Source organism: Amblyomma mixtum, chromosome 8 (assembly GCF_055824585.1).
Source record: "Amblyomma mixtum isolate Tamu chromosome 8, ASM5582458v1, whole genome shotgun sequence".
Lineage (NCBI taxonomy): Eukaryota > Metazoa > Arthropoda > Arachnida > Ixodida > Ixodidae > Amblyomma > Amblyomma mixtum.
In genome coordinates this window covers 121,695,062-121,717,979 of record NC_143019.1, presented here as the reverse complement: position 1 = coordinate 121,717,979, position 22,918 = coordinate 121,695,062, and the positions used below count along the sequence as shown (strand labels likewise).

At 47.2% G+C, this 22,918-nt stretch overlaps 1 protein-coding gene across 1 annotated transcript in view; it reads left to right on the top strand.

Annotated features, from left to right (window-relative positions):
* The first annotated feature begins 3,836 nt into the window (after window positions 1-3,836).
* The window catches only part of LOC149334162 (uncharacterized), a 71,820-nt gene continuing 52,738 nt past the window's right edge, over window positions 3,837-22,918 (top strand). Inside the window, exons 1-5 of the mRNA XM_089556209.1 lie at window positions 3,837-7,238; window positions 7,363-7,406; window positions 14,063-14,222; window positions 14,929-14,976; window positions 15,991-16,023. Coding sequence (XP_089412335.1) covers window positions 14,219-14,222; window positions 14,929-14,976; window positions 15,991-16,023 — 85 coding nt within the window. The 5' untranslated portion in view covers window positions 3,837-7,238; window positions 7,363-7,406; window positions 14,063-14,218. The remainder of the gene's footprint in view (window positions 7,239-7,362; window positions 7,407-14,062; window positions 14,223-14,928; window positions 14,977-15,990; window positions 16,024-22,918) is intronic.

Genomic DNA, 22,918 nt, shown 5'->3' with positions numbered 1-22,918 from the left:
CCTGCAGTTTTCGGTTTCATGTGGTCGACGTTAAAAGTGCGAGCCCACTATGTTACGTTTCAAAATTTTACAGTATTCATGGTCAAACTGCAGGAAGTCACTGCAACAAAATGAAGTTGGTACGAGTGAGTTTAGCGCTAAAGTTACCGACATGACTGATCGCCTTATTGTGACCTCCGGTGTGCCTCTGCAGGTTTTGTGGAAGGTAGTTTCTTGCGAGATTTCCACTTGCATGGATTACAGTTGAGCCCACTTATAAAGGCCGCAGCTGGAACGAGCTTTCGCTTATTATGAAAGAGGGCGGTGATACCGTGAAATTATGCATTAGGGCAAGGGGACAGCGTTTTAAGTGCAATGAACGAGCGTGGCGGTATAATTCTGTTAGAAGAAACGCAAAAACGGCGTAAATTCAGCCCCGTCGAAAATCCCGCGCATTCGGTAAGCGCAAAGTGTGAAGAGCGCTTCCGTAGCCTCGTGACACCCGTGCTAGGAAAGAATATGGTGACCTAAAATAGCTGTAGGAAAGGCGAGACACTGCCGACAAAACTACAGTTTTACTAAACGGTGCCGCCAAAATCAGATGTCTTGATAGGTGACACCTGCTCTGAAAAGCACGAAAATTCACTCGTTAACACGCTTTGAGCTCGAGGATGAACGGCTGCGACCGCGGGCTGTCCAGCTAACTGTGATTATTTGGTAGGTACGCTTTTGTACGCTGCTGGTCGAATGCGAAGGCCTGCATGATGCGTCGCATTTTGTTGTTCTTTGAGCATCGTGCGTAAGTTTCATAAGGATGATGCACGTTTTTCTCGTCGAGTGGCTTGTTGAGTTCAGCTATGAGAGAGGGAGAAAAATGGACGGAAAGGCAGGGAGGTTAACCAGGCGATGCCCAGTAGGCTACCTTACTCATGGGGAGGGTAAAAAGGAAAAAAAGCGGCAATGAAATGAGTTTTCCAAGTGTCCAGCGACCACTATGTCACGGGGACAGAGGGCGCGCACTGAAAACTATGACAGAGTGAAAACAATAGGAGCTCCTGCTCGTGCTTGACGACTTTGCGACGCGCCATCCGTTGCCTTCTCTGGCTCCGGCCTTGATCATATTAAGTTTCCGTTTACGCATTTTGTAGAGATGGTATTTTAAATGACATTTCTTTTTATCCGCAACTCATAAATGCACTTTTCCTATAGGATCTTTGCGCCGGCGCCTTTACTCCCTATCGTTTATTTTCGCTATTGTGGCAGAGTGCATCGCCATCGGCACGCGCGCACAGGACGACCACTGCGCATGTCTGAGCTGAAAAGCTGTCGGTATAAATACCGGCGCACTTTTTTATAAACCAGTCATTCCTTGTTCCCTCATGCTTGCGTGCTACATGGTGTCAGAAGTGGGCGGTGGTTTTTCGCCGTCGTTCGTGTCATCAGAATAGCCTGGCAGTTCGAAGACACCCCCGCAGGAACCGCCGCGAAAGCTGGGGCAATCATGGCGTCGTCAATAATTCCACCGCCGAAACCGATGGACACAACGGGAGACGCCTTTCACAGCTGGACCACCTGGAAAAAGGAGTTCGGCCTGTTCGAACTCTTCGAAGAGTTCGAACCTTTTAGAACGCAAAGAAAGAGAGGGGCTGAAAATGTTTCCACGAGCAGTAATGATTGCAGTAAACTGCTGGCGTGATCGACACTGTGATTATCAAATCTGACTGCCTTGAGAACACACCGCATTCGTGGCACTTCAAACGCACACTAAGACTTCATTACTGATGTCACTGTGCCTCAGAAACCTGACTTAAGGTGGTCTGGAAGTGACTGAGCATTTCGCCTACTACCTGTTCTTCGGCAACAACTGTGAAAGTAAGCATGAAAAATTGTGGGAAAAAGCAGTGCTCACCCTTTTACAATCACTATCCTTGGTGCTGTGATGGCAGGGTGCGGCTAGGAACATGTTACCTAGATTCGGGAATTGATCAGCACCCCAAAATGAAATAATAATTGAACACCGTTCCTACTGATGTTGCCATGAACGTCATTAACTTCAGCGAATAGTGTTTTTAAGCCAAGAATAATTGAAAAATGAGGTAAAATTGATGCCTTCAGGTATCTACTTGCCTCGTTCGTTGAAATCGCATGAGGCCTTTTATGAGATTGATCACTTCAAGTATAGCGAGCTCTGCATGGCAGCGTACTTAGCAGAAAAGCGAGGCCAGGATGAACATGCGCATAACGCTACCCCACACTGTAGTTAGCAAACAAACGCAGTTGTCTAAGTTGAAGTTGCGGTCTGTGCGACTTCCTCGACATCTGCGTAAATGGCGTGATAACAGGGCAGCACTATTTGAAGCAAAGGGGGAAGTTGGAGGGGGACAAAGGCAACAAAGGCATGTGCCCATCCCTGTTCTGGGTCTCGTCGACCATCACAATGTGCCACAACCGCGTTCGGGTACGCGCGCTGTGTGCCCTGCACCGACCGTGCGCGCCGCAGTTTTGCAGCACACGACACCGCTGTCAGTTTATGATGTCATTCAGGCTACTTTGATATAGCCGTCGCTGCCAGGGGGAGAGGCTTAGAGCCGATGACTTCAAATTACAATTTCGAGCACAAATGCGTGCGTACTGCCCTACTTCTTTCTTTAAATATGCATAATAACGTTGTGGCTAGTAGCTGCAACGTAAAAGCGCGATTTGTTGGTAGACCATGCCATGACCCTTTTAAGGGTGCTAGTTTTTTTATGCGGCTCTCGGCGCGGAAAGATTGTTGCTGGCCCTAGACTAAACTCCCTCTCATTTTTCCCGTTGAGGTAGGGCAAAATGCGATAGTTTGTTGATTTAACGTAATGTTTTTAGGCTGTTCAGCTTTGGCTGGCTTCTTCATTTCTGCAGAGCATGATGGTAGGATGGATGCACATATATCAAAAACATTTGCTGGTCGCTATGCTGAAAGGATAGTCCACAAATGTTTAGTGTGTTTTGCCCTAGTACACACTCAATAGTTTCCCCTTAAAGTACATTAACAAATGCTCTTCATTAAATTCGACCAAGTGAAATATGTGCTTCACCTTATTTTGTTTTTCTAGCTTTTTCTCTCTTGCAACACGCCCACAATAATTCTAAAAGAACGGATCAGAATGGAGACTGAACGATTGGGATGAAATCTTCTATATTGTAACTTTACGCTTTCTTCCATTTATGCTATGCTATGCTTCCATTATGGATCATTTATGCTTTCGTCCCTTTTATCAAGGGGCGAAGGACAGACCTCAAGATGAACTCTTTCCCTTTTTGTTTCGGTGTGATCTCGATTAATTCCGCGTCCCGTATTTGTACATAGTGCGTATTGCCACCCTACTCCTAACCTTTCTTCTAACGCTGCACCCTTTCCTTCCCTTTCTGTCACGAGATTGTGGGCGGCTTGATGTTTGGTTGGCGCCGAAATTATAATTAATCGGGCCAACCTGCCCACCACTGCACTCTCCGTATGTTTGGAGGGGGAGGAGCGACAAACTTCTCCACCCCACGTGCAAAAGATGAGGTTCGACTGCTGACCGGCGATAGAGGCCACGCCTGATTAGTCGTTGACCGGAGGCATGAGGCGTACGCAAGTTTCTTAACTAGCAAGCACTTTTACTTGGGCAAAGAACAACACGAAGTTACAGCACCAAGCTCAACAAAGAGGAGTGCGTGCACAGGAGCGACGCGAATTACACACACAAAATGTGAACCCAAGCAACTATTGACAGGAAGAGGAAAACAACAGGGCAAGAACTATACATCCGCGTTACAACAAAGCAATGCTGTAAAAAAGGTTACGACGAGAAAGAGCGACAGAACAAAGAAAAGAGTAAAGCGAGTGGTGAGAAACGGTGGCTTAGCTGCGGGTGGCAAGGTCCGGTCGCAGGGAGCGCCGGGCTGCGGAGGCGCGCGGGGCTGATGGGGGGTTGCGGATACGGGCCCCCGCGAGGGGTGCAAACTCGTGCAAAACCCTCGAAGGGTGCAAAATAGTGCCCCCGCGAGGGGTGCAAAATCGTCTCCGCCGCATTGCGACATGCTTGCGAACCACCAGCGCCGTGGCCACCTCGCCCCCAAAAGAAAAAGAAACGCAAGGCATGAGCGAACTCATCATGCTGTTCTCTCCACTGATGCTTCCGGGAGCTGTGAGAAGGCGGCAATTGGGATATATTCACAGGATCTGGCTTTCAGCTATTCCGTTCGTATCCCGGATTACACTTCTGTATTCTTTGCAGAGTTTTTGGCACTTGGTTTGGCTCTTTTTAAAATTCCGTCGCATGTAGCACGGGTACTTATCCTTGCAGACTGCCTTTCAGTTTTAATCTCTCTCCAAACTTCCGGCACCTCTCTATTGATGCGTTCCCTTAGGTTTTTTGTTCCGCGCACAGTAAAGGAGGTCCGCTTTGTCTGGGTACCTGGTCATTCGGGAATCTATTTCAACGAGGTGGCTGATTTATTGGCAAGGTCAGCTCTCACTGCCCCTGTAATATATCCCGTACCCCACCTTATTATGTTGGAGACCGCCCGCTTCCAGCGATTCCAACATATATCAGCCAGCTTGGGTGATCCGTTGCTGAATACCGCGGACTTTCAACATTTAAAGTTCCCATGGAATGTCCGTTCATGTAAGACAAGGCAGTGTGAAGTGTCCATGACGCTTTTGCGATGCAGAATCCCCCACCTCAACTTGTACTTATGCAGATACGGGTTCGCTACGACAAACCTTTGTAACGCATGCAGAGAAGTTGAAACAATTGACCATTATCTCCTCTCTTGCCGGCGGTTCGCATTTCAGAGAAAACAGTATTTGGAAGACCCTCTTTCGAGGTTAGGTCTCCCTTTGTCTCTACCCGTTCTGCTCTCGTTTGGTGCGAGCGCCACGGGTTTCTCGTTAAGCTCTATTTGCGGCTATCTTCATGATTACATCATTGCAACTGGTCGTTTACCCTGCTAAATCCATATAAAATTCCTCCGAATGTCCAAAAAGCGTATTTTAATTGATTCCTGGTATATCTCATTTGTTTATTTATTAAATTTTTAACAATTCATACATATTTTCTAATTTCAAACATTCACTATTTTACTTCGCTTTTTTCCCACTTTTATGTTTTTTCCCCTTGGCATTCACCACCGTACCTTGGCCAATCCCCCCGCGTGGGTATGTGCCATTTTTGTATGGTGAAGAAAAAGAAGAAGAGCGAACTTTGTGACACTCTCCCAGACCTTTTATCCCGCTAGCCGCAGCAGAAATGCTTCAGATTTCGATGGCATGCAGATGCAGCAGCTGGCAATACCTTTTCCTTTCAATGTCATTTTGATTAAGAAATAGCCGCCAACAACAACGTCTCGGTTTCAGGCCTGCTTGCTTTTGTTAATCTACTCTTCTGTTATGATATGTGATCAGTGCTCGTTAGCATTAACAATCAAGTCCTTAAACGTTCGTTAAGAACAAGCTGCACATGCAACATCCCCTTTGCTTGGCGTTGCTTCAAGTTGTTGGCTACAGCGAGTGCTCACAATGTCGCTATATTACTTCTCATGGGAGCGTCAACGAATGAAGAATGTTGTTTTTCATGGGAGCGCCAAAGAATGATTCATAAGAAATATATAATTCAGTGGTTGAGTTACAGAAATGTGAAATTTGTTTCGTTTGCTTTCTTGGGGTTTAGCGTCCCAAAGCGACTCAGCCTATGAGGGACGCCTGGTGAAGGGCTCCGGAAATTTCGACCACCTGGGGTTCTTTAACGTGCATTGACATCGCACAGCACACAGGCCTCTAAAATTTTGCCTCCATCGAAATTCGACCACCGCGGCCGGGATCGAACCCGGTATATAATTTGTCGTCCATTCTTTGTTGGTCTCTTGACAAAGCTGCAATTAATTTTCGAGCATTCTACTCCCCTTTATGCTGGCTGCTTTGCGAAACTCTCTTCTTTTGGGACATTCGATGATGATAGACGTGCCCGAGGATCTCTTGAGGAAAGATATACGCAGTCTTGTTACCAATTAGACTAGAGAGGGCTGCCAGTGGCTGCTCAAATTAAACCCTTTCAGAGGAGTTTTTTGAACTAGATAATTGATCGGAGAATAATGTTTCTACGACAATCCCGCGTTTCGGGCGTTCTCGTGTGCTCTGGGGCGTGAAGAGCAGCAAACTCCTGACCGTGAATGGAGCAGGGCCCGAGCTGTTTGACACAATTGAAGTTAGACTAATGGCGGACGTAGACTTTGGGGCCTGCAGACGCGACCGAAAGGTGTAAAGATGCATCCGCATTTCAAGCCCGGAGCATTGTTTAGCACTGTTCTAATAATGGTTACTGCGTGAATGGCTCAATCTTAAGACAGCGGAGGCAACCTGACTAGAATACAAAAATCAATGAGCAATCATGGTTTCCACTAACCCGAATCCCGATTTCCAGAGCAGCTGTTGTATAATTTTGTGATCTCTGAATTTGCGATTGCAGCTAAGTATGCTCGCTCGAACGTCACGGCGCGTAGGTCACATGGGCCGCTCGGAGCTCAGTTTGCGTCGTCGTAACGGAAGAAGGTCACGTGGCTTTGGTGGTACTCGAAGGCGGCGCGGGCTGATAAAGCGCTAGCTCTCGTACCGTCACGGTTCTTTTTACGTGAAGAGTGGCGCTCTGAAGCAAGTAATGAGTACACCGAACGCGAATATAATGACGTAACGCCGACAGTTACAATGGGAAATGTTTAAAAGAAGCCAGGTACGAGATTCCTGACCCGGCTTCTTGCCTTCAAATCCTGGTCTTCTAGCTTTTGTCCAGGAAGGCCAGCACCTGGTATTTAATTTTATTTTTGGCTCATAACAAATGATCGTGTGGAAGGCCTCATGCCGACGGCAAGAGGTATATAAGATGAAAATAAACCCATTTAAGGCAGGACAGAACAAGCCAATAAAGCATAGCTTATAAGCTGAAAAAGATTTTGACGATGTAAAGCATGGCTCGAAAGAAACTTCACGCCGCTCTTATTCTTATTGATAAAGTTGCCAGAGGACCCAACTCATCCACTATATGATGTCCGGTCAGCCATTGCAGCAACAGTGAATAGGACGAACTTTGTTGTTGTTGTTGTTGTAGCCTTTGACATAATGACGAACTTTAGCATCTCCTAGAAGAGGATGAGGAAGTGCGCGTTCCGCGAGCTGCGCCACAGTTTGTGCATCGCGTGCCCTTTGCAACGGTCGCTCGTCCGAACTGCTCTCGCTGCCTCAGGTACGTTCTGCCCACGGTCCTTCTGCGCTTGACGCACCAGTAATAGCTGCAGCGTAGCCTGCCACGACCGGTGCGTTGTACGTGTCTCTGAGAATTCCTCACACACTTCTTTCTTGCTTTACAGGTTCTGCACCTTGTTCCTGTTGCAACTGCGTCCTCCAGCTCACGGTAAGGACGCCCAATCTTTTTCGTGCTGGCTACGCGTGAGCAAGCCTAAAGGACGAACCACAAGGCAGTCTCTGTTCGGCATCGCGTCAGCCTCTCGGCTACGGGAGTCTCCTCAGGCGAAGTTCCGGCGCTTTGAGCTACGGGATGCAAGCAGACGCAGACATCTGGCGAGGCCTGATTTTAGCGTCGGCGCCGGAGAAGGAGATTGTTGGGGATCAATGACTAACCGTGCAGCGGCAGCGGCTTTCGAATTTACCCCCTCCATCCGCTTGGACAGCAGCAGCGCCCTTTCTGTCTCTTCGCTTCCCCCCCCCCCCCCCCCCCCCTCCCCCTGTAGCTCCGACGCTGAATAAGCGATTCGCTCCGGACAGGAGTTAACTGAGAGGCTTCATCCACGATTTGTCCACACCCCTCTTGGGGCCTCTAGTTCGTATTACTTTGTGTTGGTCGTCCTCTCCTGCAAGACCCGAGCGAGCCCCATAGGCGGTACGCTGACGCGATGTATGAGAAACACTGCATTGTGGTTCGGCCTTATGACCACGCCTCTAAGGAGCGGGTTTGAGTGAGGCGTTTAAGTTTAGTGACCGTCTTACGCGAGTCCGCACCGAATCCAGATTTGTTCGCGCTTAGTGAATCTGTCAAGGTTTATCGAGCCTTAACCGCAGCTTACTGATACGCCGTGTTTGATTGATGTGTCATTTAATTGACTAATTGATTGCCTGATTTAGATTCACTATCAAAATCCAATGCTTATTTACTGTCTCAGTGGCTAGCTCTACAGAGGGCAAAACACGTCTAGAACGACTGAACGGTGTGCACCGCAGCTCCCAAAGCTGCTGCGACCAGGGAAGCAAGAAATGCCGGTGAAATCCGATGAGTTTAACTGCACATGCTTACATTCAGACCCTGTTTAACAAAATGTTATCGCAAGATATCGCATGTTAGGCTGGAAACACCCCCGGAACTTGTTCTAGACAAGCGTTTTGCTCTCTACATCTGTAGACAGTTTAAAAAGCGCTCAATTCGACAAAATAGCTTCGGGGCAAAATTGACTAAATTTTGCGCGGATTCTCTGCCCATGCTGCGACCAAGCAGGATTTAGGTTTTGCGCGTCCAGGAATGAGACAGCGGCTGTAGCTGCGCAGTATATATTGTATATATGCCATATATATTTACTGCACTTTCGAACTGTTGTGCTTGCTGCCATGTTGTCCGGGCAGACGGGGCCAGTCAAGCTGCCCTTGACGCAGCTTCTATCCCGTCACCCTCGCCACACCTCGTACATGCCCTGTACTTGTTGTGGGAAATAAACTGAAACTGAAACTAAACTAAAGAGTGAATACAACGCTCAAACGGAGCCTAGACATTTATTATTCTCCAGCTCTTGTACGCTCAAATAATTAATTTTTCTCTGCCTGCACCTTAGCATTAATGTCTGCCAGTTGTCATGGTTCGCGTCTTTATTGTATGCAAAACTTGCCTTGGTCCCTCCTTTTTTATATTGGGATGCGTGGTCTTCTAATGTCAAGACTCAGCCTCGATTATCTGCTCTTGCTCATTTTAAATACCTTACAGGCACCTAGAGCATTGTGTGAGGGGGGCATCACATTAACAGAATACGGCGAACGATATGAAAAGGAAAATGTAGTACTTATCAAATTTACATGAACACAGAAAAAAAATAGAGTGTAAACCTTACAACAGGGAAATAAAAAAAAACAGATGCGCAATAAATGTCAAAGCACAACAACAACAACGTATGAAATGCTCGTAGCTCATGTTATCAACGCCTAATCAAACAATTCGTGATAGTCTTCACACTACAGCCACTCTACAAAACCAGAACCTCGCAGCCATTTAAAATTCTCATATAATAAGGAAGTAATTACTCACTAACATCCACCCGAGCGCAGCTGTACGGCTGCGCTCGGGTGGAAATCTACTATTAGAGATTACAAATTATTAGAAATCTACTCCAGCTTGGGGGATTCCCTTAAACTTAGGACCAAAATTCTTATATGAACAGTAGTTGTGTAATGAGGATTGTTGGACATCCTTCTATTACAATCCCTTCTTGAAGGCTCTGGAGCGTATTGTCCTTCCATTTTGTATGAGTGTGGACGTCATGCTCACACGCTGGTTATATTGACAGAAAAATCAGCAGCGCGAGAGACTGAACCAGAAGACAGGCACAGACACGAGAGCTGCCGCGCTCGTGTTAGTGCCTCTCTTCTTGTGTCATCTGTTGCACTGCTAATATTTGTGTCACGATATAAGTAACCCGGCTAATTTCTCTCTTGGTGCTTTTATTGGCATTTGAATTTGTTCGTTTCTCAAACCAGCCACCCCTAATAATGTAGAAACTGAATTTATGATAAAATTTGGAGGGAGCTTAAGATTCGCATTTAAGAGTGGAACGCGGCAGCTTGTTATAGCGATGCCAGGAAGTCCACGGAGCACCATCGCCCGTTCGGCACGATGCCTTGCCCGTTGGACATATGCTCGAAGTCTCAAGAAGGCCTCTCAAAACAGGCTATCCGCCGCCCGAAGAGATCACGAACCGGCTCCAGTGACGCTGCTCCCGCAATTGGCCGTCGTATGTCTGCGTTGTGATTGGGATTTCACAGGAACGGCAGGGCGCAGTAACTGTCTCAGACATCAGTGGACACCTCAACCACGCGGCGAAGAACGGGAGAATGCCTGGAGCGAAAGAGAAAAGACAAAAAGAGAGGTCGTAATGGAGGTCTGCTTCTCCGTTGTCACTTTCACCACAACAGCGCACAGACGCGTAAGTGCATCACAGGTGTTCGGACGGTACGGGTTTCATAGCATCGCAATGGTTGACACCCGCCCAAAACGTGACGCACACAGGTCGGGTCGCCGCTGCCTGCCCGTCTGAAGCCCGAAGAGGTCGTGAACGGTTGCACTCACGTTGCCGCCCGAATGGTGAAACCATAGTGTTATGACCGGGCTCCGCGTTCGAACAAGTTGACGCCTTCAAAGGCTTCGTCTGCCTATGCAAAGAATTCAAATCTACAACCTTTGTGCAATGTTAGTGCACGTGAAAGAACCCCAGGTCGCCGAAGTTGCCGAAGCCCTACACTGCGGCCTACCTTGTAACAAGAGTCGCTTTGGAACACACAAAGCCAAACTCGAACCGAGCACGGCCATGACGCCACCTCAGCACAAGCTATTCGCGTTTACTTTCATCGCTACAACATAGATGGCGTTGCTTCGCCACAGCTCATGGCAGTTAATTGAAATCCTTTATAGAGTAGAACACTATTGTTATCGGGTCCCGTTTCAAAATTCGCATACTCGTAATTGCTCATGTACGTATCAGTACTCGACACTTCACGAAATAAAAGACAAGACATTCACTAGGTCTACTTTTATTCAGTTCGAGCTAACGAGCCTTCACGGCGTGTTCTGCTCGTGCTTGCCTCGCATTCTGAAAGGCCTCAATTTGGTTCCTCTTATGTCGACAAAATTTTTTTATTTGGAGATGCTCCTGTTGCAACGCCGCCAACAACGCCGAAAGGCCGCGGCGGTGGCTCAGTTGGTGCTCGGCTGCTGACCCCAAGGACGCGGGTTCGATCCCGGCCGAGGCGCTCGAATTCCGATGGAGGTGAAATTTAGATGCTCGTGTGCTGTGCGATGTCAGTGCACTTTAAAGAACCCCAGGTGGTCGAAATTACAGATCTTCACTACGGCGCCCCGTGTAGTCTGAGTAGCTTTGGGACGTTAAACCCGCAGAAACCGTAAACCAAGCAACGCCGACAGCGGCTTCGCTGCGACACCGGCCCGTTAACGCTATTGCGCTAAATTACTTGTGCTGAGCATGAAATTGCCACATGGTACAGTCATGAAATTGATGAGCGTGAACACGGCAGCGCGTGGCAGATAGCCTCGAACCCTACTCGTGGCGATACGCGGCGGCTGCTTTCCGCAACGTGATGGAAAGGGTTATGCCGCCTTGCCTGCTCCCGGCAAGCCGAAGGACAGAGCTCCCTTTCCAATTTGTTTACGAAAGCGACCACCGCGTATCGCCACCAGTAGGGCTCGAGGCTATCTGCAATGCACTGCCGTGTTCACTCAGAAATTTCATGACTGTACTCATAACAAAGATAAGTATACATTATCCAAGGTAATACAGAACCACCAGATCCCAGGCCTGTGTACTGTGCGATGTCAGTGCACGTTGAAGAACCCCAGGTGGTCGAAATTTCCGGAGCCCTCCACTACAGCGTCTCTCATAGCCTTAGTCGCTTGGGAACGTTAAAACCCATAAACCAATCCAACCTTTCTGGAGATAAGTTACAAGCTTGAGAGCTGATCTTAGCTGCACTTGAATACTGACCGTTTGTTCTTTCGCGTTTTTCAGGCACACAGCACATAAATTGACCCGTAAATTTAGAACTTGTTACGAACTTCGTTACAAATTATCAGCTAGTACCACTAGCCCGGCATGACCGTGAACGGACCTTATCGTGTCTCCCCAAGGGTAATAGGAACAGTTGCATATGTGGTTATGTGGTGCTGTACTCTGCAGAAGGTTGCTTAAAAATGGAGGTCGGGCATTTGTACATTTATTTCTGCAGATATGTTTAACTAATGGTTTGCTCTCCAATCGAGGATTCATGCTATAGCACGAAGTAAAACCCTAGCGGTAGGTTCTTTCGGTTATGTTCTTCAACAACACTTTCGGCCGTTGGAGTGGCGTTGTTCGCTTTGAAGCAGTTTTGTCCTGGCTTCTGGTTCGGCAGTTCATTCTTATCGCATTGTGCATCAGGCCTTCTTTAGTGCCCAACGTTGCTCCGGCCAGAAAGATCGAGGAATTAGCCAGAATTTCCTACCTACGCAAGCGACTTGCCATCTCCGCCAGCGCGATGTATTTGAACGCCATGCCATACCCGAAACGCAATAAATACGCCGCTGTAGAGAAACATTCCCTATTAAGTCCGGTGTTCGCTGCCTCCGTCAAATCCGACTCTCCAGCGGCGGCTGAAACCGCCGCTGTTGCGCTTGCCATATGGCAGTACGACGTGTAAGGGCGCAGCGCTCATGTGATCACATATTCACAGCAAGCCTGCCGAAACTTCCTACGAGGACGCGTACCAAGACACGCCGCTCGACTCATGGGTACCCAATCCTTCAACAAACCCCACCAGGTTACGTGGACCCTTGGTCACGAGGGACTAGAGGGAAATGATAGGGCGCATGCTTTAGCTCGAGGAGCAATTAACCGTGTGGCGCTAAGCCGCAGATTCCAATTCATCCCGATTCCCTCCTCGTACAACGAATGCTTAGAGTTCCAGCGTCTCCAGCCCCGAAAATCACCTCCTGCTCACAGAAAATTACACACCCAGGACGCTGTCTCCTGGCGTCAGATCCGAACGAACACTTTCCCTCATCTCCACAAACCACCTCACACACCCAGCCCAATACACTGACTCATGCACAAGCTGCCAGGCCCTCCCAGCACTCTTCCACATTTCGTGGGAATGCCGGTCTAAACCGAACCACATACAGACACAGTACAAGTCATTTTAGCGGCGGGAGGCGATACTGGTGAGCGATCGTATCGAGGACCGATGAGCCCTCATAAAAGAGCTCCGTCTGACAGCTGAAGCCAGTGGAGGTCTGGAGTGGGAGCCCCACGCACAGGCCTCAAGAAACATTCCCTTGATTTTAATCATTAAAGTTTACCTACCTACCTAGTTCTGATACTCTCTGAGATCATTTATTGCTTGAGCCGTTCCTCTGCGTAACAAGACGCGTAGTTTTATTGTTTTGAAAATAGACGCGTGAACACAACTACAGTTTTATCATTAGAACGCTTGCCTGTGTGCAACGATGACTGCACCGAAACGGATTACGGCGTCACCTGAATGAAGTTCTCAGCAGAACTGCGTCGAAGAAGAATCACGACCTCTAAAATGGTGCCATTACTTTAAGAGCGCTGCATGTTCCAGGAGAGCGTATACTTCGCAGCGTTGACAAAACGCAAAAGGCACTACCCAAGCTGTCGTCGACTTAATGGTTGGTGATCGGCCTGGTTGACGCTTTCTTCACAAAAATCATTAATGCATTTGCGTTGGGCTCTAGTTCGAACCTCGGACCAGGACAAATTTTAACTGCGAAGTTTCTCTTGGAGCTGTTTACCTTTCCTTTGCAGCCTTAAGGCTAAGGTTGGATCGATGCAAATGAATATTACTACCGTAGTACAAATCCACTCCACCTTGGAGGATCTCCCCCAAACATCTGGTCATGATTGCGGTTTAATGCGTAAATGAGGAACTTACATCGAGGCCAGTAGGTAACGCGATCTTCACTAGCCTACCCCAAGGCGATGTTGGCGCGTTAGCCTATGACATTATTAGGCCCTTGCTTCCTTCTATCTGCGTGTCTTTTATAAACTGCTTAGAATACTTGAGAGCAAGTTTGTGCTGCTCGCCACGCGAGTTAATTCAGAAAATCGAGGCTAAAAAACGCTTCTTAATTTCGCCATTTCAGCATTGGCGGCATGCACACTGAAGCAGAGTGTGCCGCGTAGTGTTGTGCGTGGGGTACGCGTGATACTTTTGTGTGGATGATTTAGGTTTAAATTTGTGACTGAAACAAACACACTCTCGTTCTCCCTCTTGTCCACGCAGACCCTCAGACCCATCAAGTGACGTCATTTCCAGTGCGACCAGTGTCGGCTTCCACATCCGGGCTGACATCAACGATTGACGTCGCCGTCTAGCGTCTGTCTTCTTCCCGAAGTCTTTATTCCTCGGTAGCGGAGAAAAAAACAACCAGCTCCAACCATGAGTGAGTTGAACTATTAAAGCGAAGCAATGCGGAATGCGCTTCGGGCTGATGATGCGCTTGCACTTTGCAAATATTGAAAGAATACCAGCAGAAACGAGGTAATTTTGTTATATCATGTGTAGCTATCATTATTCCACTGAATCTGAGAGGCAGATATTAGAACAGGAAAATTTCTGGCTGCATAAATGCCGTAAAATTTTTGTTGCCAATGTGATTCGCTGATCATAGATGTGATTTAACATATAAGTCTACAGGTCAGTTGAAAATGTCGTGGAAATAGCATTCTAACTAGACAAGCAACGTGTTTTCGTATTCTGGTAGTTCGATGAACATGACTGATAAAAGAAGAGGTAAGGTTATCGCTTTAATAAACGTGCAACAGGCGTTGCTAATTAAGTTTGTGCGGCGAGCTTCTTACAGCGGCGCCGACGACGGCCACCCCAAATTCCAAGAGATAGGTGAAAGAAGAGGGTGAACGCCTATTAACGGCTACCGTATTATAATGCAATATTTGAATTTAGTCAGACATGCGTACCTTTGTTCTATTTCTCGTAAGCTGTGTTACGAGAAACGTGTCTCCACTGTCTCCATATTTTATGCGGCCCGCTTGCTAGTGATACTGTCGGAGTTGAGCTGTAACACTGAGATGGGCATTGTTCCAGCTCGTTTTAAAATACCTTTTCTTTTTTGTCTCATAATTTTCCAGCTGAGATGTCGACTATGTCTGAGATGTCTTCTATGTCCGAGATGTCAGGTGAGCAACACGTTGGGCACGGTCACATATTTTTATTTTTCTATTTAAGATTTTTTACTGCCAGGCGCATTTGCTTGCCAAATTCTTTTTGTGAAATACTGGGGCATCAGGCACAGACGTGTTCTCCGACTTTGTGGCGATGCATTGTGTTTTGGTGGGGTGGAACATAAAGCTTTGTTGTGTTTAGTTGGCGCATTAAGTTCCTTTTTAACACGATATCCTCCTAGATATCATATCGCAGAAAAGCCGGCGGTGTCGGCGTCGGCATCAACATCGTTGGCTCTGACCAAAAAACATTGATTGGCCGACAGTGTCATGACGTCACGGCGCATGACCTCGAGCAGGAATTTCAAACAGCCCAGAAAGCTCACGTTAAGCGTACCGTCGTGCGTGGAATGAAAGTGAATAAAACTTCACATGTCATGCGGAAAAAAACTCACCGTATGTTTTAAATGAGTTAACGCTGTAAAGTAATTGATTTCTCTTGACGAAAAGGCTTTCATGTCTGTGATGTGGTTTTTCCTGTCAAGAGGTATCTTCGACTGAATGCTAATGATTCTGCATGTAATTAGCGAATACCAAAGGCCGGAATTGCCTCATAAACTCTCAGTTGAGCTTAAGTGTCCCACTCAATTTTTAGCAATCCTCTTTGAAGCCTCAGTGGATAAGTTGTTAGGCATTTGTGTATGAGTCGTTAGTTGTAAACATTTCCTTCAAAAAGGTGGGTATTTAACTTTTTTAGAAGCATTCGTTTTTATAAAAGAACCAGGCATTTTCTATGCCTTATGTTATAAGCAGCTGCCTTTTTGTTAATATTAACTGAAGAGCTCTGTGAGCCTTCTATGGGCCACGAGTAATAATTGACCCCAGTGGCTCGCATAAGTCATAACGCAGATGTGCGGTATCAGCCATTTCGTTTTTCGCACAACAACACAATTGCCACATAGCTGCTACGGCAGGAGGGTACTGTTGTGCTTTATAACATATGCAAAATGGTATTTGTTTTACTTTCAGGGATGTCGGCTGCGGACAAACCTGTGGAGGAAGGTGAGCTACATATTTCCGCTGGTTTCAATGCCGTGTTATTTGTTTGAAACGTACTTCAAGCACTCGCAGATGACATAAGGCAAGTGTGCGTGCGTGGTAAAAAGGTCAGAGTTGAAAAAAAGTGCTTTGAGAAATAGTCTTATGCTTAGGTGCACAGCTTTTTCTCAGATGACACGACCAAGGCTAAAAAAAAACGAAGGTTATACTTCGTCTCACAAGATGTTTGTAGCACTACGGAAGGTAGAGCTCTCTCGTCCAATCAGGGCTGCAGAAACGCAGAAAATAGTCCCTCGAATATCTGAGGAGTGTATGACTATTAATCAAAACAATAAGCATTGAAACTAAAACATGATTTGGACAGGTATATTTAAATGGTAGGGAGTGTTTCAATCACTGGTGAAATTACCAGACAAAGCCCGTACGGACACAGCTCTGCGGAGGCCTGCTGCGAGGTGGTGATGCGTCGCCACTTACAAACATGGTGTCGGTCGAGTCTGTTGTGTCTCCTGTGTGCTCTACACCGACAGTGCGCTGTTTCCCCAAGCAGGCGAAGCAGGTGGCTTTAAATGTTCTTGAAGCGCTTCGCGTCGAGTGCGGGGGCAGTTGGAGTACAAATGCGCTAATCAAGGACGGCAAAACTCACGCAGGTGAGCGAGCGAACGCTTTACAAGTGGACAACGGAGACGTTGAACGCGGGCCGAGTGTTGTTGAACGCGGGCCGCCGTTTAACGTGCGTTGCCTCTCGCGCAGCACATGGGCTTGTTTTGCATTTCGCCACCATCGACACTCGGCTGCCTCGGCACGCTGGAGTAAATAAATTTATATGCACATGACACGATTACTGAAATTTACTGCGACGCGACAACAGAGGAACTGATGAGAACAGGTTGCGACAAAAAAAAAAAAAAGTGGGGCTAGTTCCTTTGGAACGGGCGTCCGCCTGTCCAAAAACAAACCAAGAAAAGAATAAAAAGACATCAAGCGCCACCTGATATAGGTAGAAAGAAGCCACCTGGACATCAGGTGGATCGAACCACAGGCGCGTAGGAACACACTAATGTAGTGCGCGCCATCCTGAGTGGACGAGAGAGCTGTACCTTTCGTAGTGCTGCAAACAGCTTGTGAGACGGAGTATAGAACAGCTTTGCATCTTAAGCCGGCCACAAGCAAAACGCTTTGAAAGGATGGCCTGAGACAAGTGTTTAAGCTTCGATTCAAAATACTCTGCAACCCGGCATTGCTCACGACTAGAAGTGAGCGCGTTAAACACAAGGGCTGTTCGAGAAGTTCTTATATACAATGCATGCTTCGCGCGAGTAGTCGCCGAATAACTGGCTTCACAAAAGGGTTACTGCCCATGTCCTGGCTTTAATGGTAGCACGTCTACCAGTCGCTCATAATACCGCCGTAATTCCAAAGGATATAAGTTTATTTCTCTACGAAAGTGTTGGCTTAAATACGCTGACTGTACGAACTATTCGCGAATCCTGCTGTTATTGTTTTGGAATACTGTAGTGGTTTAGGATATTCAGCTGAGTGTACGAATCTAACACACCGTTTATGTTTCATAACCATTCTCGAAAACAAATATCATTCTACTTGTCGATAACGAATATAAACGGCGGCGGCTAGAATTTCTTTGGAGGAGAAATTCTAGAGGCCCGTGTACTGTGCGATGTCAGTGCACGTTAAAGAACCCCAGGTGGTCGAAATTTTCGGAGCCCTCCACTACTGCGTCTCTCATAGCCTTAGTCGCTTTGGGACGTTAAAACCCCATAAACCATAAACCAAACCATTTTCTTTAGGTTACAGGAGGGCGTACTAGAGCGTGAAATGACTGTTGAGCGCGATTCTGCCCTTGAAGACTGCACCGCAACATGCCAGCGGTCGGCGCATAATTGCATGCTGCACAAATGTTGGCTGAAATAGCTTGTTCACTTAAAATAATACCAATGTGAGAAATCAGGGCGGTTTCTAGCCAACCGCAGTGGGAAGGCCTTGAACAAATGCTCACCTCTGCTTGACTACGGCCGGTCGCCTATCGCCATCTCATGAACGGGGGCTTCCCTTTTAGGCTAGAGGGTGAACGACGTTGATTCTCAATGCCTCACTCTTTTTTTTTTCGCGCATAGGGCGGCTTATAGCATTAGTTTCGGTTGTGAATCTTGTTCAGGCTGAAAGGCAAAAAAAAAAAAAAACTATCTCCAGAGAAAATTGATCCTCTGGGAGTACTGATTGTAAAGTTCCCGCTTCTGAATTTTTTAGTTCCTAGCTTCTTATGGGGTGTTTCTACGTTACCAGTGAAAATTCACTCAGGGACCGTGTTTCGCACGGTTTCGTTCCGTTTGTGTTTCATTTGGTTTTTTTGCATTAGTCGTTGCTTCTGGCGAAGTGAAATGATGGGGTGACGTCACGATTGTGGCTAGCAGAAACACGTCATTATGCCACGCTATTATGCCACCGGCCGTCATGCCACGCTGACGCGCCAGCGCCGGCGCCAGCTTAAGTGAAGCATGACTGTAAATGCCATATCCCTCGTAAGCCGCCGCTGTGGCTCAGTGGTTATGGTGCTCGGCTACTGACCCGAAAGACGCGGGTTCGATCCCGGCTGCGGCGGTTGAATTTCATTGGAGGAGAAATTCTAGAGGCTCGTGTACTGTGCGATGTCAGTGCACGTTAAAGAACCCCAGGTAGTCGAAATTTCCGGAGCCCTCCACTACGGCGTCCCTCATAGCATTAGTCACTTTGGGACGTTAAACCCCATAAAACCAAACCAAACCATATCTCTCCTGGTCGCATTCCGATCCGCTTGTGTCGAGGGAAACCCTGTGGGTTTGGAAGTACAAATAGACAGAGCATGCTCCCTGTGATGTGGCCAGACTTCAGGTTGCCGCCGTTGGCTGGCAAGGTAAAAATTCGCTGTCTCTCTCTGTGGTGCAGCCCGTCCGGCATCAAAAGATGGAGTTATCTGTGAGAAAATTGGATTGATAAATATTCCCTTCATTCCACTGCAACTCGAGACGACGTAGTCGACAAAGGACGGGTTGTTGTCGTTTTATAATGAGAATGGTAGTGCTGCGTATTCTATGAGATATGTGTTCGAATATTGCTGGGCCCGCATGCATTCTAGTTGGGAAATCAGCAAGAGATGGCGACACATGTATTAGACTTTTTCCTTTTAAGTAGGTTCTGAACGCTTAATCTTCGACAAAAAAATTCAGGGGTCACTTTGACTGTGTAAAGGGCGTAGAGGCGGAAGCGTTTTCCGCACCACTTTCGCTGCTTCTGTGGCACTGGTGGCGTCACATATAATTGAGTACTAATTACTAAGTGATGACAAATCACTAATTAATGGTTAATTACTGATCAATGCCTGAATACTAATTAAGTGCTAATTAATGACGCTTAAGCTTCGCCTTTAGGAGTGGAACGCGACAGCGTGGTGTAGCGCGGCCAGGGAGTCCACGGAGCGCCACCACCCGTTGAGCGCGATGCCTTCACCTTTGAACGCAACGCTTTTTGAGGAAAGGAAATGGCGCAGTAATTCTCTTTCATCTCGGTGGACACCTTAACCGCACCGTAGAGGAAAGGAGGAAGTGAGAGTGAAAGAAGACAAAGAGGGCCCATAATGACTAAAATGAAAATTGTATTTGAGGAAAGGAAATTACGCAGTAACTGTCTCACATATCTCGGTGGACACCCGTGAAAATTCAGGAGGACACTTTTTTTACCTAAAGTGTGGTCACTGATGTGTGGTTAAGATGTTAAGCTTCGCCTCTGAGTGTTGAACGCGACAGCGTCTTGCAACGCTTCCAGGAAGTCCATAGAACGCCATCGCCCGTTCGGTTCTACGGCTCGCTCGTCTGTAAATTGGTTTCTGAGGAAAGGAAATGTATCTCTCTCTCATATCTCGGTGGACACCTAAGCCTCGCCGGAAGGGACGGAAGGGAAGGGAGAATAAGAGTGAGCGAAGACACCGTATTCACTAGACGCGCCTTTGTTCATTCCAAACCATTGAGCTGGCATGGGGAAGTGGATAGCATGCTCGTCGCACGCCGCAGACCGGGGTTCGATTTCCGAGCTCGCCCAATTTCCTACTCGGTTTTATTTATTTATATGGCCTGACTAGAAAAGTTAATTAGGTCAATTGGGTAATTAAGCAATTAACTAAGCTCACTCCCACTTACTTGGAGCATCACTATACGATCCCTTCAAGTGGTTGCATGGTTACTAGCCAAAGTACAATTGGCCCCGTTTGAAATTCGCGCACTGTGACGTCACGACCGTTTCGACCAATTGAAAAGCGTGACATTTCTGTCGACAACTGCTGCTTACAACGATAAGACATTAAAGGCTTCCGCCTTAAAAATGTCTATATTAAGGCGGAAGCCTTTAATGCCTCATCGTTGTAAGCAGGAGCTGTCGGCAAGAAATGTCACGCTTTTCAGTTGGTCGAAACGGTCGTAACGTCACAGTGCGCGAATTTCAAACGGGGCCAATTGTATGCAACCAATTAAAGGGATCGTATAGTGATGCTCCAAGTAAGTTTGAGTTCAGTTAATTGCTTACTTAACCAATTAGTCCAATTAACCTTTCTAGTCAGACCAGATAAATAAATAAAACCGAGTAAGAAATTGGCCGAGCTTGGGAATCGAACCCCGGTCTCCGGAGTGCGAGTCGAGCACGCTACCACTCCGCTATGCCAGCTCGATGGATTGGAATGATCAAAGGTGCGTCTAGTGAATACGGTGTCTTCGTTCACTCCCATCTTCCTCCCTTCCCGTTACGGCGAGGTTCAGGTGTGCACCGAGATATGCTAGACAGATACATTTCCTTTCCTCAAAAACCAATTTACTGACGAGCAAGGCGTATTTGTCCGCGTTTCAGATTGGTCCAAATTGTCGTGATGTCACCACGCGCGACTTTTGACGGGTGTCCACCGAAATATGTGAGACAGTTACTGCGCAACTTTCTTTCGTGAAATACAATTTTCGACTAGTGCTACTGAGATATGCGAGACAGTTAATGCGTAATTTCCTTTCCACAAATACAATTTTCATTTTCTTCATTACGGCCCCTCTTTCTTCTTTCACTCCACTTCCTCCCTTCCTGTACAGTGCGGCTCAGGTGTCCACTGAGACGACAGAGAATTACTGCGCCATTTACTTTCCTTAAAAAGCGTTGCGTTCAAAGGGCAAGGCATCGCGCCGAACGGGTGGTGGCGTTCAATGGACTCCGTGGCAGCGCTACAACACGCTGTTGCGTTCCACTCCTAAAAGCGAAGCTTAAGCGTCATTAATTGGCAGTTAATTAATGCACCAACAAAATGTGAAGTGAACAATCGCGTAGCAGAATGCAGCAATCAGGCTTTCGCCTTTCAGCACTTTAGCCGCTCAAGTTCCTCGTAATTTTTATTGAACTCGGCTCTCTAGCCACAGAAGACAACTTATATTTGCCTTCATTGTCTGCTCTAACTTCTGCGTTACAGATGGCATGAATTTATTCAGTGGCAACCGTTGCTGCATTGGCACGAACCAGGGGCGCTGGCTGAGACATTGCACCGGCGTCAAGGTCGAACTGCGGCGAAGGGATTCGTCTTGGCGCCGGAGAAAGCTTGCATGGACGCTCGCGGGATGAAAGACGCTGATGCGCTGTGGGTCAAAATTGTTGGTCTACAAGGCCAGAAGAGGCGGGCTTGGCGGCGACACAACGTCTCAGCCAGCGCCCCTTGGTCGTGCGATCGCTGCAGCGCTTCCCACTGAAAGGATTCGTGAAGGATACAGCACCTGTAAATATTATTTACCAATCATGTCACCATATCCGAGGAAAGAAATTTTTCCGTGAAAATCGTGGAGAGTTTGCAAATGGTTGTGAAAGATAAGGCTTTGTGTAATGTTTAAATGCAGTCGCATGCACCAGATTTGTTCATTTTGAGGTAATATTTTTCACGGCTGCTTTAACATGACAGTTGTAAATATATTTTTCTTTTCTCAGGTGACGAGTAAGTAAACATTTGAATTTCTCGCATTGGTGTTCTATAGCCTTCCTAGCAACGGTTTACAGTGGGACGAACATTTTTTTTTACACTCAGTAGTCTACCAGAGCACATCGGGTGTCGCATTCTACAAAAAAAAAAAAAAAACAGTTCATCTTGATGTGCTTTGTGAGGTTAGATGTCATAGCATGTTCACGGAGGGTTGTCCATTTTTCCTTGGGAAGTGTTTCATGACTAAATTTTCGTATTTCTAAGAAACACAAGTTAGAGATCAGAGCAGATATATTTTCGGCCGTGAAGAGGAAAAGTTTTAAAAGGCACCGTTGTTGCCGCAAGAAAAGTGTTCGTCTAAAATGATCAAAATTGGACTGTACGTATTGTGGCTGACCGGACATGCTTAGCTGTAAATGTGCCGACGTCGTTGCAATCGTCAGCACTGCATCAGTGCATGCAACAGTATCGCTCACAGATCGCTGCAGCAATATGCCGCCAATGAGTGTGCGGCAGTGCGTCTGAACGCCGTGCTTTTCACCTCTCTTGTCGCTGAACAGCCAGATCATCAAGATCGGATATGGCATCATTGTGGTCTTGCTGTTGGTAATCGGCGTCGTCTACTTTACGCGGGGTGGTGAGTTGTTTGTTCACTTCGGAGAGCTGGTTTTTAGCGACTCGTTTGTCAGTTTGCCGTAGTGCGTGTGAGTACGGGACAGGGGAAACGGCGGAGAACGGTAGGCACGCTTTAGCTTCCAAGAGCAACAGCCGAGATCCCACGCGTAGTATCCAAGCTTCGCGTAAGAAAGACGAGCGGCCGGGCAAATCACGGGAGGTACAAGCGTGAATTAATTTGGCAATTATGCATTCAAACACGGACAAGACGGGAAAGAATTGTACCGCTCGCTC